The sequence below is a fragment of the Schistocerca americana genome, chromosome 3 (assembly GCF_021461395.2).
Source record: "Schistocerca americana isolate TAMUIC-IGC-003095 chromosome 3, iqSchAmer2.1, whole genome shotgun sequence".
NCBI lineage: Eukaryota > Metazoa > Arthropoda > Insecta > Orthoptera > Acrididae > Schistocerca > Schistocerca americana.
The window spans coordinates 993895926-993914467 of NC_060121.1; the positions used below are offsets into that span (position 1 = coordinate 993895926).

At 43.6% G+C, this 18542-nt stretch overlaps 1 protein-coding gene across 1 annotated transcript in view; it reads right to left on the reverse strand.

Moving 5' to 3' along the window:
* LOC124606617 (dipeptidase 1-like) overlaps nt 1-18542 on the reverse strand; it is a 1437429-nt gene that overhangs the window by 1043428 nt on the left and 375459 nt on the right. Inside the window, exon 3 of the mRNA XM_047138602.1 lies at nt 9541-9603. Coding sequence (XP_046994558.1) covers nt 9541-9603 — 63 coding nt within the window. The remainder of the gene's footprint in view (nt 1-9540; nt 9604-18542) is intronic.

Sequence of the window (18542 nt, forward strand, 5' to 3'; positions counted from 1 at the left end):
TATATTTGTTGCTAATGTTTGGTACACCTTAATGTTGAAGAATTTCTGTTTACCTGCTCGTGTATCTTAAACACATAGCACGCTAGCTTGCGAGGCACGATATTAAGCCAGGCCCAAATTGAATCTCTATGGCTGGTAACCGACTATTCTTCTGGTATGATAGTCAAGCTAAGCGTGGTTTTAAATGTGGTTTCCCACGCCCATATACACTCCTGGAAATGGAAAAAAGAACACATTGACACCGGTGTGTCAGACCCACCATACTTGCTCCGGACACTACGAGAGGGCTGTACAAGCAATGATCACACGCACGGCACAGCGGACACACCAGGAACCGCGGTGTTGGCCGTCGAATGGCGCTAGCTGCGCGGCATTTGTGCACCGCCGCCGTCAGTGTCAGCCAGTTTGCCGTGGCATACGGAGCTCCATCGCAGTCTTTAACACTGGTAGCATGCCGCGACAGCGTGGACGTGAACCGTATGTGCAGTTGACGGACTTTGAGCGAGGGCGTATAGTGGGCATGCGGGGGGCCGGGTGGACGTACCGCCGAATTGCTCAACACGTGGGGCGTGAGGTCTCCACAGTACATCGATGTTGCCGCCAGTGGTCGGCGGAAGGTGCACGTGCCCGTCGACCTGGGACCGGACCGCAGCGACGCACGGATGCACGCCAAGACCGTAGGATCCTACGCAGTGCCGTAGGGGACCGCACCGCCACTTCCCAGCAAATTAGGGACACTGTTGCTCCTGGGGTATCGCCGAGGACCATTCGCAACCGTCTCCATGAAGCTGGGCTACGGTCCCGCACACCGTTAGGCCGTCTTCCGCTCACGCCCCAACATCGTGCAGCCCGCCTCCAGTGGTGCCGCGACAGGCGTGAATGGAGGGACGAATGGAGACGTGTCGTCTTCAGCGATGAGAGTCGCTTCTGCCTTGGTGCCAATGATGGTCGTATGCGTGTTTGGCGCCGTGCAGGTGAGCGCCACAATCAGGACTGCATACGACCGAGGCACACAGGGCCAACACCCGGCATCATGGTGTGGGGAGCGATCTCCTACACTGGCCGTACACCACTGGTGATCGTCGAGGGGACACTGAATAGTGCACAGTACATCCAAACCGTCATCGAACCCATCGTTCTACCATTCCTAGACCGGCAAGGGAACTTGCTGTTCCAACAGGACAATGCACGTCCGCATGCATCCCGTGCCACCCAACGTGCTCTAGAAGGTGTAAGTCAACTACCCTGGCCAGCAAGATCTCCGGATCTGTCCCCCATTGAGCATGTTTGGGACTGGATGAAGCGTCGTCTCATGCGGTCTGCACGTCCAGCACGAACGCTGGTCCAACTGAGGCGCCAGGTGGAAATGGCATGGCAAGCCGTTCCACAGGACTACATCCAGCATCTCTACGATCGTCTCCATGGGAGAATAGCAGCCTGCATTGCTGCGAAAGGTGGATATACACTGTACTAGTGCCGACATTGTGCATGCTCTGTTGCCTGTGTCTATGTGCCTGTGGTTCTGTCAGTGTGATCATGTGATGTATCTGACCCCAGGAATGTGTCAATGAAGTTTCACCTTCCTGGGACAATGAATTCACGGTGTTCTTATTTCAATTTCCAGGAGTGTAGACAAGTGCTGAGCTTGTCTCCAGTCCCAGTCAGTTAAAAGGTGGTAACACGCTTGATGTTCCCATTTATTAGGACTGTTTATAAAGTTTATGTCTGTTTACGTCCGGGCATGGGGCGCCAAATACAGTAGCATTGTAAGCCAAATACAACGTATCTGCTATTGTTGTTTTTACTGTTAAGTGTTAATTTTTAAACGTTTATTTGTGCAATAGACGTTAGCAAAAATGGCTCTGAGCACTATGCGACTTAACTTCTGAGGTCATCAGTCGCCTAGAACTCAGAACTAATGAAACCTAATTAACCTAAAGACGTAACACACATCCATGCCCGATGCAGGATTCGAACCTGGGACCGTAGCGGTCGCTCGGTTCCAGAATGTAGCGCCTAGAACCGCACGGCCACAGCGGCCGGCAGACGTTAGCATCCGTTCGTATAATGTACTCGTAATCTGACTGCCATAAAATGTTGGAGAGAGAATGAAAAGTAGAATGTATTGTTGATCGCTGAAATTCCTGAGCCTTCGTCGAGAAACAGTTCCCTCTGCTAACACGCTTGTAATCAGCTCCGTGTTACCATCAGGACGAGGGTGTCTTTCGTTTGAGTGAGTCAACATTTGATGGCTTCATAGGTGAATGATTACATGAAATAATAGGCCTATGGACATTCCTTTTAGCACTGCTTATTTCCAGTTTGTTTTACAGCATTAACTGTCATCGTGTAACATTCAAATCGATTGCACCACATTATATCACCATATTCGCCACTTCGATGCATTAATAATTGTTCGATTATTCTCCCACTCAGTGGTCACGCTGATCTTATACCCTCAGCATTCTGTCTAAAATTTTTAATTGTGTCAGTATTTCTACAGCACTCTCTTACCGTTCTCCGTTGTTGACTTTCGTGTCCGCTGCTGCTAACGTCCTCAGACATTTCCCATCTGTGTCGCGAGGCTACCTTAGTGCCCCTAGTACTCTTCCCAACAACGTCCTTTTCTTTTCAGTTCCTTTTCTGATCAAACTTACTATAAAATTTGGGCTGTGTACAGAGAACACTTAACTATTCATTTATCTACACAAACGTTTACATTATTTTTTAATTAACAACATGTGAGGTCATGTCGAAGTTTACCGAAGATGTGGTCACCTTATATCAGTTTACAAAACTCGCTAACAGATACAAGTGGACTTCATTTTTAAGCAGGTGCTTTTGACTGCCTTAACAGATATGACACAATAATGGTCCAGCAAATTCAGCACTGTACTTTAGAACAACAATTAATGAATATGTCATTTCTAGTTTGTTACCGGGAGAGACAAAGTTGTACCTCAGTTCTGATTCTGTACGACTTGAAGAAATAAACAATGTTCATTTGTACGCAGTAGAATTCTTCAACTCTTCAGCAAGTCCGATTTACGACCCCATCAATTTCTTTACAAAAGAAATGCTATTATTTTCTGAATTAGATATCTTAACGCTAATCAGTGATTAATCAATGGTGCGAGATTAGTGATAACTCACTTATGTTAACATATCACAGCTAAATTCATTGTCTCCGATAAAACCTCACATCATCTTCCGATCCAACCACCCCATCCCAAACGATAAAAAAAAATCCCAATAAAAGAAGCTTTCACTATGACGATTAACAAAGCACAATGTAAGACGCTTGAAAACGCAGGACTGTATTTACCAGAACGTGTCTTTTCGCATGGATGGCTATATGTTGCGGTTTACGAGTTTGCAGACACAGTGATATTTATGTTTTTTTCTGAAGACTCACACAGCCAAAATGTTAACGCCAATTACATTATAACTACTAACACTGTTTTCGAAGAAGTCTGGAAAAGTAAAGAACTTCTAACAAATTGTTCTGAGCACTATGGGACTTAACATCTGAGGTCATCAGTCCTCTAGAACTTAGAACTACTTAAACCTAACTAACCGAAGAACATCACACACATCCATGCCCGAGGCAGGATTCGAACCTGCGACCGTAGCGTCACGCGGTTCCAGACTGAAGCGCCTAGAACCGCTCGGCCACACCGTCCGGCCGAACTTCTAACAAAGAAAAGTAATCTGACAAAGACAATTCCTGCTTTTCATGTTTTACACTTAACCGTATTGTATATAATGGTGTCACCTTTTTAATAATGAGAGCTATATTTGTTACTACTACTCAGAATAAATACCTTTTATTAACAAAAACTTTCATTTATTTATTTTTCCATTATTATATTACCTATTCGTGACTGATCAGAATACAGTGCGGATTATTCGCGATGGTAAACTAGTCTCTCAATAGTTCCGAAGAAATCACTTTTCATTACACAATACAGCGTTCGTCATTTCCAAACTTGTATGTCCAGTAAACATGTTCGAATACCATCTATGTACATAACTATTTGCTCTTCTCAGAGTGGTCGAACTCACTTTAAAAGCTGTAGTTTGTGCTCGCACTGGAACCCCTATCCAAGACTGGCAAACGATACACGTCGTAGGGAGGCAAGCTGGGTGCTGTTCCTGCAAAGTTTGACGGCTGGATGGATGGGCATTTCGGAACACATGGCGCCCTATGCCCGAACAGCAGTGTGACAAATTGCGGTCCGTTAGAACAGCGTGTGATACACGGAGCTCATAAGTAACTGTCCGACAGCTCAGCACCCGAGGAGAGTGAAGGACATGCAGTATTCATCAGGCGTTTGGCAGCGTCTGAGGACGTGACAGTCAGCTGACAAATTTCCCACGAGTTGTCAAAAACAGCACAAGAGCCCGCGGGAACTGCACTTGTGCAAGCATATGCGAATCAACAGCTCCGAACTACGAAATACGTCCAGTAAATTAATTTACTTCACGGGGAGAAAGTTTACATGTTTTTCTGGTACTTATGTGACTACTTCCACATCGGGTACGAGCAAAACAATGTCCATAACAAAAGGGAAAGACGCCGATGACCAATTAAGTGGCACAATGGAGCTTGTACCAACGTGAAAATGTTAAGTGCTTGATTTTGAGAAGTGGCATGAGATGAGATGTCGGATGGAATTTAGTAACAGAGAAGAAGATTATAAGACTGAAAATTGTTGGAAAGTTTCTGAAAACGTGCAGTGTATTTGTAAGGAAAACCGCATACAAGAGACTAGCTCTCTCAGTTCTAGACGTTGTTCCAGCATTCCAAGTCCCTACCAAGCGGGCATGATGGCATACAAGAATGAATTTGAGTATCTTTCGAAAATGTTTGACGTTTTTCTCGGAAAACCATACTGGTAAAATTCATAGAAGCGGTATTCGAGCAAAAATTCTGCTGCCTCTACCTTACATCTGGCGTGGGACTTATGAGAATGTTATGAGATAACATATCTGGGCATTTAGACAGTCATTTTCCCTGGTTCCACTCGCAAGTGGAAAATGATAGAAAATCGCCAGTAACGATAGAAAGTACAGCATTAGGCTATGCACTGAACAACAGCTTCGGCAGTATATTGCACATGTAGGTGTAGAACAGCAGAGAGCTGCATAAATATGAGAGGGGCGTTCACGAGTAATGCAAACATTTCTTTCTCGGCCAATTTCGCTTGAAATACTGCCGAATCTGTTGTGGGACATCGTGGACTATTCTCGCCTCAGCTGCTGCAGTTTCATTAAGTTCCCATAGGAGGCGGGGCAATACGTAGCCTTCAAACTGCATCTAAGACGAAGGTGCGTTCCAAGCACAGAGCTGTCATTGAGTTTTTTTTTGCTGGAAAACCAGACCGTGGCAGATATTCACAGGCGCTTTCAGAACATCTACGGAGACCTGGTAGTGAACAAAAGCACGGTGAGTTGTTGGGCTTGGCGTCTGTCATCATCACAACAAAGTAGCGCGAACCTGAACGATCTCCCGGGTGCCGGCCATCCGAACACACTCGTGCCGCCTGCAATATTGGGACACGCGGACGCTCTCATTCAATGCGATCCACGGATCGCAGTCAAAACACCTCGGTGCTCAGCTGGACGTTCTGTTGGCAGGAGTGACACACTCGTCCACCAGTTGGGGTACACGGAAGTAATGTGCCCGCCCGGTTTCTCGCCACGTAATAGAAGCCCATGAAGAGCTATGGGGGACCATCTGTGCGGAACCGTTCCTGCTTTACGATGATGGTCGTGGCAATCTTTTGGTTAACATCGTCACAGATGATTAAAAATGGGTTAATCATTTCTAACCGGATAAAAACGGAAATTCATGGTATATCACCTAACCACCACTCTGTTTGATATCTTCCCTTATGGTGCAAAGATCAGCATTGAAGTGTATTGCGCTACCCTCAGGAAATTGAAGAAACGATTTCAGCGTCTTCGTCGCCACAAGCGAACTTCTTCTTCTCCATGAGAATGCAAGGCCTCACACAAGTCTGCGCACCCAAGAGGAGCTCACAAACCTTCATTGACGTGTTTTTCCTCATCCATCCCACAGCCCTGACCCTGAACCTTGCGACCTCTGTGTCTGTTTGGCCCAGTGGAAGGATGCACGTCTTGGGAAGCAGTACATAGATGACGGAGTAGGTGTTGATGCAGAAAGACGTTGACTCCGACATTTAACAGTGGAGTGATACCAACGGAGCGTATAGTCCCTCCCAGGAATGTAGGAGAAGGCCGTCGCATTGAGATTATGTTGAAAGGTCGAGTTTTGTAGCCAAAAGAGTGGTGAATAATGTGGCGTACAGGAATCTTGAATAGAACCACCATGCTTTCAGGAAAAAAAACGTATTGCCTTAGTTACTGAACGCCCTCGTACATAGACAAGACAATGTCTTTGGACTTATATTACATATTGTACCTGACTCATGAAACTCTGTTGTAACTGTTCATCGCCGTTATTGCTGTTGAGCGGTTGTTTACTTTACAATTTACTACAATAAATAAATCCACCAAAGAAAGCAGTCTTCACACAAAATATTCGTTCACCATGAACATAATTAAATTTCCTATCCTGTGGACTTATCTTGTGTTTGAGTCAAATTTCTGTTGACATTTCACGTTGTAGCTCCATGCCTTTTAATATTAAATTATCTGTGAGGTCGGCGTGATTGACGTTACATGAAAGCAACCTGGATATGTTTGTTAGACCCTAAGCCCTCACTACCGTACCATATCTACATCTACATCTACATTTATACTCCGCAAGCCACCCAACGGTGTGTGGCGGAGGGCACTTTACGTGCCACGGTCATTACCTCCCTTTCCTGTTCCAGTCGCGTATGGTTCGCGGGAAGAACGACTGTCTGAAAGCCTCCGTGCGCGCTCTAATCTCTCTAATTTTACATTCGTGATCTCCTTGGGAGGTATAAGTAGGGGGAAGCAGTATATTCGATACCTCATCCAGAAACGCACCCTCTCGAAACCTGGCGAGCAAGCTACACCGCTATGCAGAGCGCCTCTCTTGCAGAGTCTGCCACTTGAGTTTGTTAAACATCTCCGTAACGCTATCACGGTTACCAAATAACACTGTGACGAAACGCGCCGCTCTTCTTTGGATCTTCTCTATCTCCTCCGCCAACCCGATCTGGTACGGATCCCACACTGATGAGCAATACTCAAGTATAGGTCGAACGAGTGTTTTGTAAGCCACCTCCTTTGTTGATGGACTACATTTTCTAAGGACTCTCCAAATGAATCTCAACCTGGTACCCGCCTTACCAACAATTAATTTTATGTGATCATTCGACTTCAAATCGTTCCGCACGCATACTCCCAGATATTTTACAGAAGTAACTGCTACCAGTGTTTGTTCCGCTATCATATAATCAACAATAAAGGATCCTTCTTTCTATGTATTCGCAATACATTACACTTGTCTATGTTACGGGTCAGTTGCCACTCCCTGCACCAAGTGCCTATCCGCTGCAGATCTTCCTGCATTTCGCTACAATTTTCTAATGCTACAACTTCTCTGTATACTACAGCATCATCCGCGAAAAGCCGCATGGAACTTCCGACACTATCTACTAGGTCAGTTATATTTATTGTGAAAAGAAATGGTCCCATAACGCTCCCCTGTGGCACGCCAGAGGTTACTTCACCGTCTGTAGACGTCTCTCCATTGATAACAACATGCTGTGCTCTGTTTGCTAAAAACTGTTCAATCCAGCCACACAGCTGGTCTGATATTCCGTAGGCTCTTACTTTGTTTATCAGGCGACAGTGCGGAACTGTATCGAACGCCTTCCGGAAGTCAAGAAAAATAGCATCTACCTGGGAGCCTGTATCTAATATTTTCTGGGTCTCATGAACAAATAAAGCGAGTTGGGTCTCACATGATCGCTGTTTCCGGAATCCATGTTGATTCCTACATAGTAGATTCCGGGTTTCCAAAAACGACATGATACTCGAGCAAGAAACATGTTCTAAAATTCTACAACAGATCGACGTCAGATATATATGTCTATAGTTTTGTGCATCTGCTCGACGACGCTTCTTGAAGACTGGGACTACCTGTGGTCTTTTCCAATCATTTGGAACCTTCCGTTCCTCTAGAGACTTGCGGTACTCGGCTGTTAGAAGGGGGGCAAGTTCTTTCGCGTACTGTGTGTAGAATCGAATTGGTATCCCGTCAGGTCCAGTGGACTTTCCTCTGTTGAGTGATTCCAGTTGCTTTTCTATTCCTTAGACACTTATTTCGATGTCAGCCATTTTTCGTTTGTGCGAGGATTTAGAGAAGGAACTGCAGTGCGGTCTTCCTGTGTGAAACAGCTTTGGAAAAAGGTGTTTAGTATTTCAGCTTTACGCGTGTCATCCTCTGTTTCAATGCCATCATCCCGGAGTGTCTGGATATGCTGTTTCGACCCACTTACTGATTTAACGTAAGACCAGAACTTCCTAGGATTTTCTGTCAAGTCTGTACATAGAATTTTACTTTCGAATTCACTGAACGCATCACACATAGCCCTCCTTACGCTAACTTTGACATCGATTAGCTTCTGTTTGTCTGAGAGGTTTTGGCTACGTTTAAACTTGGCACTGTGGCACACCAACTTCAATAAAAGGAGATGTAGCTCATACAGTGTGTTGTAAAACACTATACAACGGGTATAAGTCACAAGACAAATGTGGTCCATATTGGGATGTATATTACACACCGCACACAAAAACATTTATTTTCAAAAGGATATAATCACCATTATAGTAAAAGCCTGTAAGAATGGAGACTGAAGTGTAATATATGTCTTATCTACAAAGATCCAGATAACCAGAAAACAGGACTGAGTTATGACACCAGTTTCAAGAAATATACCAGCATCATTAACTTTGTAAACCCCAAAAAGAAACTGTCTTACAAGGTGCTGTGTGTTGTATGTAATTTATAGTGGTCGAAATTCCTAAGAAAACATGCAAATGCTTTCGAGCAAAACATACTCGCAAATCATGAGTAACTACAACAGGAAAGATGCACTAAGCATAGGGTTAATTACATGGGAGATAGCTTTGTCATTCATAACACAGTCGTTAAATTTAAAACAATACAAATACTACAGACATTTCTAAAATTTCATTGTAAACATTTACGCAGCAAAACCAAATTATTAACGAAGAAACAGTTTTCAGTTTCTCCTTTAATTAACAGACTCGTCCCCAAGGATTGTTTAATCCGAGGCAACTGAGTTCAATCCAGTATTCTTTAATTCCTGTTTCGTTTCCAGACCGAGGTGGTCCACCTGCGTCCCGTCTTCGGTACAGATGTGATAGGTGATCCAGGCGCTCTCTTTAAAACAAGTTCCTAACATTCGTTTCCCCTCATTTTTGGGTTGGCGTTCAACAAACGGGTCACCAATCTTGCAAAAAGCTTTCTCGTAGTTAAAGCTTTTCTTAAAATGCACTGTAGCTTTTTATTATGTTCATATGGCTTTAATAGTTGAATACATAATAACATACCGTGCATTTTCTCGAGGTTTCCGTCTGTGGCTGCAGTTCTGGGATGTCCTTCACGTATATTGTCTGCAAGACAAACATAGAAATGTTAATATTTTGCAGTCCATTTCTTTCACTGTAAAAATCAAAGAGCAGACTCCTTATGAAACTGTACCTATCACAAGCGAAAAAGCTTCATAAAAATAAAATAATTTTAGAACTGCAAAGTATTCCAAAGTATCCAGTTTAACGAAACATACGCAATACTACGTTATAATGCCATGTAGACAATACTGTTCAGCAGATCAAGATGATATTGGACCCATGGTACTCCACATTTATACAAACACCGATCTTTTCACCTAGGCCTCGTATACGCGGCATACAGCTACTGAATTCATTGATATTGACTGTGCGTGAGACATGGCTGAAACAAGCTGTTTTCGGTTGCATCAGTTTTTTTCAGCTCCAGTTTAAGCTGACAATTAAAATCGCTCAAAAACCTGGTTTCCGAATTAACCAATTTTAGTTTTTTTAAATTGTTGCTATTTCCATCAATAACATCGAAAAATATTGAAGGATTCTAAGACTCTATCAAATTTTTGCAATACAAGTTTCAAGATACATGCAATCAAATATCATCACGGTATATGATAACAGCCAAACTGTTGCAGGATAAAGATTTATTGAAACCCTTACCACGGTTTCGGTACATCTAAATATACTTTCATCAGAAGCAAAAATACACCTGAACACGAAGACACCTTCATTAGCAAAAAATTTATCAACATAACTGAGACAGAAGAAAAACAAACGCTTATAGCTTTAAGTATACATGACAATTACCAAAGTATTACAAGCGCAAAAACTTTTAGTCCCTTACTAAAATCACATCCTGCAGCGGAGATGCATAAAACAATCGTGCAAAAGGCTGCACCAGTAGTTAAAATTAAAATATCACCTACATCTGTGCAGCATAATTATGAAGAGGTGGTCGATGCGAACGCAGCATATATTTCCAAAAGCTACCAGCAGATAAAGGCATCATACTATGTAGACACAGGCAGCAGGTCAGCTACATTCAATTTATATTACGAACTATGAATTAAATGAGAAGTTTTAATTTATTTCTGTTGCCATGAATTCCTTTCTCTTTTACTATTTAATAGAAATAGCGGACAAAAAATAGGTTTTGTCTAAAATCTGTAGTATTCATTTTCTTTTACTATTTAGAAGGTAAAACCTGCTTTCAGCCGATAATATATCTTTGCTTATGTATGGAAAGTCGAATACTATTGATTTTTTTCTGCCAAACCAAAGATGATCTTTAATAGAAATTCAGATGAACAGTTTAAAAAGTAGCCAAAATGTAACACTTACAAGGAACAATTACATGATAATAGTTAAAATTTCAATAACAAATTTATCCTATGATGAATATATATTTTTTTATCTGTTCATAAATATTTGTTCTATAGCGTCTTGATTTGTAAGTTGACTTCTTTGATGGGAAACAATACCACTCAAAGACGAAACCAATGTTTCAGACGAGCAGAACGTTCTACCAAGCTCGTTTTAGCAAAAGTTTCAATTAAAACGAAACTTATTAGCACTACTGGTATGGCAAACCGATAAACCTGTTATAACTGAGACCAAACAAATACCGGAAAATACCGGATACGGAACTAAAATACAGGTATCGGTTTTAACCAGTTAGTTTCTCCCATCCCTGCCATTCTAATTCCATGGACCACCCTCTTGTATCAGTAGTAGCGGATGTCTCTGTCCGGTTGCTAGGTAACTGAAGGACATCTTCCCGCCAGGGGACAGTGAGGTGACGACCAGAGCCAAAGAAACTGGTACACCTGTCTAATATCGTTTAGGGACCCCACCAGCACTCAGAAGTGCTACAACACGACGTGGCATGAACTCGAATAATGTCTGAACTGGTGCTGGAGAGAACTGTCACCATGAATTCTGCAGGGTTGTCCATAAATTCATGAGAACGACGGGGTGGAGATCTGTTCTAAATGCCGCGTTCCAGTGCATCCCAGATATGCTCAATGATATTCATATCTGGGGAGTTTGGTGGCCATCGGAAGTTGAAATCGGACGTGTGTTCCTGGATCCACTCTGTAGCAATTCTGGTCGTGTGGGGTGTCGCGTTGTCCTGCTGGAATTGCCCAAGTCCGTGGAATGCACTACGGGTGCAGGCGATCAGACAGGATGCTTGCGTACGTGTCACCTGTCGAGTCGTATCTAGACGTATCAAGGGTTCCTTATAACTTCAACTGCACATGCCCCACACCATTACAGAGCCTCCACCGGATTGAACAGTCCCCTGATGACATGCACGGTCCATGGATTCATGAGGTTGTCTCCATACCCGTACACGTCCATCCGCTCGATACAATTATAAACCAGACTCGTCCGACGAGGCAACATGTTTCCAGTCATCAGCAGTTCAATGTCGGCGAGGCGAGGCGAGGCGAGGCGAGGCGTAATGCTTCGTGTCGCGCAGTCATCAAGGGTACACGAGTGGGCCTCCGGCTCCGAAAACCCAAATCAATGTTGCATTCGCACGCTGACACTTTTTGATGGCCTAGCACTGAAATCTGCATTAATTTGCGGAGGGTTGCACTTCTGTTACGTTGAACGATTCTCTTGGTGGTCGTTGGCCCCGTTTCTCAGAATCCTTTTCCGGCCTCAGCAATGCCCGAGATTTGATGTTTTGCGAGGTTCCTGATACTGACGGTACACTTGTGAAATGATCGGACGGGAAAATCCCCACTTCATTACTACCTCCGCGTTGCTGTGTCCCGTCGCTCCTGCGCCGGTAGTAACACCACGTTCAAACTCACTTAAATCGTGATAACCTCCCATTGTAGCAGCCGTAACCGATCTAACAAACACGGCAGACACTTGTGTTATACAGACGTTGCCGACCGCAGGGCCGTATTCCGCTTGTTTCCATATATCTGTGTTTGAATATGCCCATACCAGTTTGATTGGCGTTTCAGTGTATGCTGACGGACCTTTCAGCGAAACTGTATATAGTTCACAGTTCTTAGTTTGGATTGGATTGGATTGTTTGGGGGAGGAGAACAGACAGCGAGGTCATCGGTCTCATCGGATTAGGGAAGGACGGGGAAGCAAGTCGGCCGTGCCCTTTCAAAGGAACCATCCCAGCATTTGCGTGGAGCGATTTAGGGAAATGACGGAAAACCTAAATCAGGATGGCCGGAGGCGGGATTGAACCGTCGTCCTCCAGAATGCGAGTCCAGTGTGCTAGCCACTGCGCCACCTCGCTCGGTGACTGTTCACAGTTCGCTGTTGCCACGGCTGTATTGACAACCCTGTAGCTTGAACATCGTGTGAAGACGACAGCCAAGCTTGGGGTGTGTGTTCTTGACCCTGAGACGGCGGTTGGAATTCAGACATTTGGAAGAAGCAAACTTGCCCTGGGGTTTAACTGATAATAAACTGTTACTTGTGGGAGTAAGATTTAATTTGCTCTGCACCTTACCACTCAACAACCAGCTCCCTACCGCTTCAGATATGCTATGAACCCTTTGACAATGAAACATCTATATGTATTGAAAAGTATTGTTGGCTGATCGATAGCTATACAGTGTATGAAACAATATGTTGTGCAAATGATATTGCTTAAGTGTAAATGGTTTGTATCTAGCGAATCATACTATGTATGGATGAAGAGAAAGATGAGAGTAGAATACTAACAGAAAACTAATACAGATGAAAGCGGGGAAATGTAATAATTTTGTGACTGAAGCTTTTTATTCACTTACATCTCCGTCTGCAACTACATCGATACTCTGCAAATCACACTTAAGTGTCTCCCAGAGTATTCATCGAACCACTTTGACAATAATTCTGTATTATTCCACTCTCGAACAGAACGCGGTAAAATCGAAGAGCTATATCTTTCCGCTGGAGCTGTGGTTTCCCTCATTTTATTATGATGATCATTTCTCCCTATGTAGGTCAACAAAATATTTTCGTGTTCGGAGGACAAAGTTGGTAATTGAAACTTCGTGAGAAGATTACGCCGCAACGAGAAACGCCTTGTTTTAATAGTATCCGTACTAAATCCTGTTTCACATCCGTGACACTCCACCCCGCCCCCCTCCCTATTTCGGGATAATACAATACGTGCTTCTCTTCTTTGAACTTTCTCGATGTACTCCATTAATCCTGTGTGGTAAGAGTCCCACACCGCGCAGTAGTACTCCAAAAGAGGACGGACCAGCGTAGTGCAGGCAGTTTCTTTAGTAGATCTGTCGCGACTTCTAAAGTGTCCTGCCAATAAAACGCAGTCTTCCCCACAATATTTTCTATGACTTCTTTCCAATTTAAGTTCCTCGTAATTGTAATTCCTAGGAATTTAGTTGAATTTACGGCCTTTATATCTGATTGTTTTATCGTGTAATCGAAGTTTAACTGATTATTTATAGCACTATGTGGATGACCTCACACTTTTCATTATTTGGGGACAAAAGCCAATTTTATCATCATTCGAATATCTTTTCTAAACCGTTTTGTAAATTTTTTTGATTTTCTGGCGGGTTTACCTGACGATAAACGATAGAATCGTCTGCAAACAACCTAAGACGGCTGCTCAGATTGCCTCCTAAATCATTTTTATAGAGAGGGAACAGCAGAGGTCCTATAACACTATCTTGGGGAACGTCACAAATCACTGCTTCGATGGCTCTCCCTCAAAACTACTAACTGTGACCTCTCTGACAGGAAGTCACGAACCCAGTCACTAAACTCAGGCGTTATTCCATAAGCACACCATTTCACTACATGCCGCTGGTGTGATAGTGTCAAAAGCCTTTTGGTAATCTAAAAATGCGTAATCAATTTGAAATACCTTGTCAATAGCACTCAACACTTCGTGCGTGTAAAGAGCTGGTTGTGTTTCGAAAGAACGATGTTTTCTAAATCAGTTTTGGCTGTGTGTCAATAAACCGTTTTCTTGAAGTAATTCATAATGTTCGAACGAAATACATGTTCCAAAACCCTGCTGCATATCGACGTTATCGATATGGGCCTGTAATCTAGTCCATTACTCCTACTACCTTTTTTGAATATTGGTCTGACATGTGGAACTTTCCAGTCTTTGGGTGGGGGTCTTCAGTCGAGCGAGCAGTTGCATATGATTGTTAAGCAAATTGGTATACAGTCTGGACCAGAAAACTTGCTTTTACTTTGTGATTTTAGTTGCTTCACTACTCCGTTACTCATGTTGGCAGCTATTCTTGATTCGAATTCTGGAATATTTACTTCGTCTTCTTTGGTAAAGTAATTTCGAAAGGCTGTATTTAGCAATTCTGATTTCGCAGCAGTATCGTCGATAGTATTTCCATTGCTATGGCGCAGATAATGCATTGACTGTGTCTTGCCGCTAGCATACTTTATATAGCACCAGAATCTCTTGGGATTTTCTGCCATGTTTCGAGATAAAGTTTCGTTGTGGAAACTATTACACGCATCTCGCATTGAGGTCCGCGCTAAATTTCGAACTTCTATGAAAGATCGTCAATTTTGGAGATTTTGCTATCGCTTACATTCGGCATGTTTTTTAGGTTGCTTCTGCAACAGTGTTCTGACCCGTTTTGTGTACCAAGGGGGATCACCTCCTTTGTTTGTTAATTTATTTGGTAAAATGTCTCAATTGCTGCAGACACTACTTCTTTGATTTCAGCCCACATCTGGTGTATGCTTACATTATTGTTTTGGAGGAAGAGGAAATTGTCTCCCAGCGAGGCGTCAAGTTTACTGGTATCTCTGCCTTTTTGAATAGTTATATTTTTCGTTTATTTTTGGAGCATTTGGGGATTACAATACTCAATCGCGCTACGACAGCCCTGTGTTCACTAATCCCTGTATTCGTTTTGATACTCGACAGTAGATCAGGATTATTCGTTGCTGAAGGTCAAGTGTGTTTTCACAACCGCTTACTATTCGCGTGGGCTCATGAACTAACTGCTCGAAATAATTTTCAGAGAATGTGTTCAGCATAATTTCGGATGGTTTTTATGCGTACCTCCGGAATTATTCATGTATTTTCGCCAACATATCGTGGGTACATGAAAGTCACCAGCAACTTTATTTGTATGAGTCGGCTACGTGTTGGAAATCAAACTCATGTTTTCCTTGAACCTTTCAGCATTTGCATGACCTGAGTCGGAAGGTCGGTAGAAGGATCCAATTATAATTTTATACCACCTGAAGAATGACCCCTGCCTGTACCAACTCACAGGAACTATCTACTTCAATTTCGCTACAACGTAAACTAGTTCTAACAGCAACAAACACACCACCGCCAACTGTGTTTAGTCTATCCTTTCGGAAACCCGTCAGGTTCTTCGCAGAAATTTCGGGTAGACTTACCTCTGACTTTAGCCAGCTTTCAGTGCCGATAATGACTTGAGCATCAGTGCCTTCTATTAGCGCTTGCAACTCTGGTACTCTCACAACAAAGCTATGACAATTAACAACTGTTATACCGATAATTCCTGTATTTATATTCTTACTATGTATAATCTGCACCCTTCGAGACTGAAACCCTTTTTGTATTTCCCCGAGACCCTACATCCCAAAACTCCGCCGATTCCACTCCACATAGCCCCTGCTATCCGTGTAGCCGCCTCCTGCATGTAGAGGTCGCCTGAACTGTTCAGCGGAACGCTAAACCCAACCACCCTATGGCGCATGTCGAGGAATCTGCAGCCTACATGGTCGCAGGACCGTCAGAGCCTCTGATTCACTCTCTCCACTCGGCTCTGAAGCAGATATCTGAGATGTGTCCTGTCGGTTATGCTGCAAATGATGAGCTTGGTTTCATTTCGCACAAGACTGGCAGCCTTTAGCACTTATGTTAGCATCTCGAAACCAGCAACTCTTCCGATCCAAAGTCACAAACACATCATTTGTACCGACGTGAGCCACCACCTGCATTTGGCTGCACCCTGTGCTCTTCACATCATCTGGAAGGACCCTTCCTACATCTGGAATGACTCCACCTGCGATGCACACCGAGTGCACTTTGGCTTTCTTTCCCTCCTTGACAGCCATGTCCCTAAGGCGCGCCATACCCCTACCAATAATCCCACCCTCTGTGGCTGCCCGGATCTTGCAGGCTGCAACGTTTCCTCTGAAACAGGACAGGAGACAGCATCTGGCTGAGTGACAGTGTCGGCCACAGACAGCACCTGGAACCTGTTAGTCACACTAAATGGGGAGGCCTTACGTGCGGCCTCCTGGGAAGTCTTTCACCACCTGCCATGCCCTGAGGCGACCTCCCACCCGACCATGGGTGAATGGTAAGTCTCAGTGGGCTGGCCACTGGTGCAGGCCGATCGCCGGTCTCAGACGTGCTGGACGTCCGTTGGATCCGCATGGCTGACCCACAGCAGTATTGATGCCCATCCACTGCAGTTCCAACCTGCGTAACCGAAGCCATCACAGCCTGGGGCTGAGAGCGAAGTGTCACCTGCTCGGCTTGTATCAGCACACAGCCTTCGTGGGCCCTAACCATACTAAGGACCGTGGTAAACTACACTACACTGGTAAACAATGTCAATTGACACATACTATAGATCTCTACTGTGGACATGGAGGAAAATGCGAGAATTGTGTACAATAAACTAGATTAACACGCACAGATTCAAAAACTGAACTACCAAAGTACACAGGTGAGACTAAATAATTCAATCCTGATTAGGAACTAGTAATATGTCATAAAATCGGTTTACTTTCCGAAACAAACGAAAGTGCGGGAAGTGTTTCTATTAAATATTAAATTATCACGCAGAAACTCAAGAAACTAAACTAACAAAGCACATAAATGAAACACTACAATTAACTCCTGGTTAGGAACTCATGAAATGTAACAAAGTCGATTACTTCCCTGTTGCTGCAGGTGTCTAGGCCGGCTACTGCTGACTGACCAGGTGACTAACGCCAAACCAAAGTATGTAACAGGTTTGAATTGCATCAGTGGTAATATTAAAGATTATTTATCGTTTCTGACAAACTTGTTTTTAGTGTAGTATCTGCCCTACTGACAGATCGTCTACTTGCTATGTCGTCATATCTTTGCACTTCCATTGCACATTGTGTTGTGGGGAGCTTATTAAGTTTCACATAAATGAAGAAAACTTCAGTGGCTCAATAGTGAGAGAGTCTAAGATTGTCTAAAAACGTTGCAAACAGACGCAAGACGCATCCTAAACCTGAATAAAATAAAATTCAGGGGGTAGTGGTTGTAATGAAACGCTGAACTGTTCGTTACGTGAAGGTGACTAAAGTTTGATGTTTACAAACACGTTTGCAGTGTATTAACGCTACGGAATATCCTTGACTACAAAATCATGTATTGTTGTTATGTGTCTTCAGTCCAGAGACTGGTTTGATGTAGCTCTCCATGGTACTCTATCCTGTGCAAGCTTCTTCATCTCCCAGTACCTACTGCAATGTACGCCAACAATATTTAAGAGCCGGCCGTGGTGGCTGAGCGGTTCTAGGCGCTTCAATCTGGAACCGCGCGACTGCTACGGTCGCAAGTTCGGATCCTGCCTCCGGCATGGATGTGTGTGATGTCCTTAGGTTAGTTAGGTTTAGGTGGTTCTAAGTTCTAGGCGACTGATGAACTCAGATGTTAAGTCCCATAGTGCTCAGAGCCATTTGAACCAATATTTGAGACAGAGCTAGAGAAATGTCACAAAAGTGATGGAAAACGCAGAATTTTTCAAATAGATAACAATAACATACCTTTTGTACATTAGTTACGCTACTAAGAAGTCGAAAATATTTTGATGTCGCAGGAAAGCTCAGTGTCTCTTCGTATCAGAAGAACCTATCGCCAGCAGTACCCCAGGGAAAATTACAGCGAACATAAGGAAAACCACCAACCGAATATAAAAAAACCACTAAGTTTTTTATGATTGGATCTGTAATGCAAATTGTGTCATTTAGTAACCAAGAATCTTCGAAAG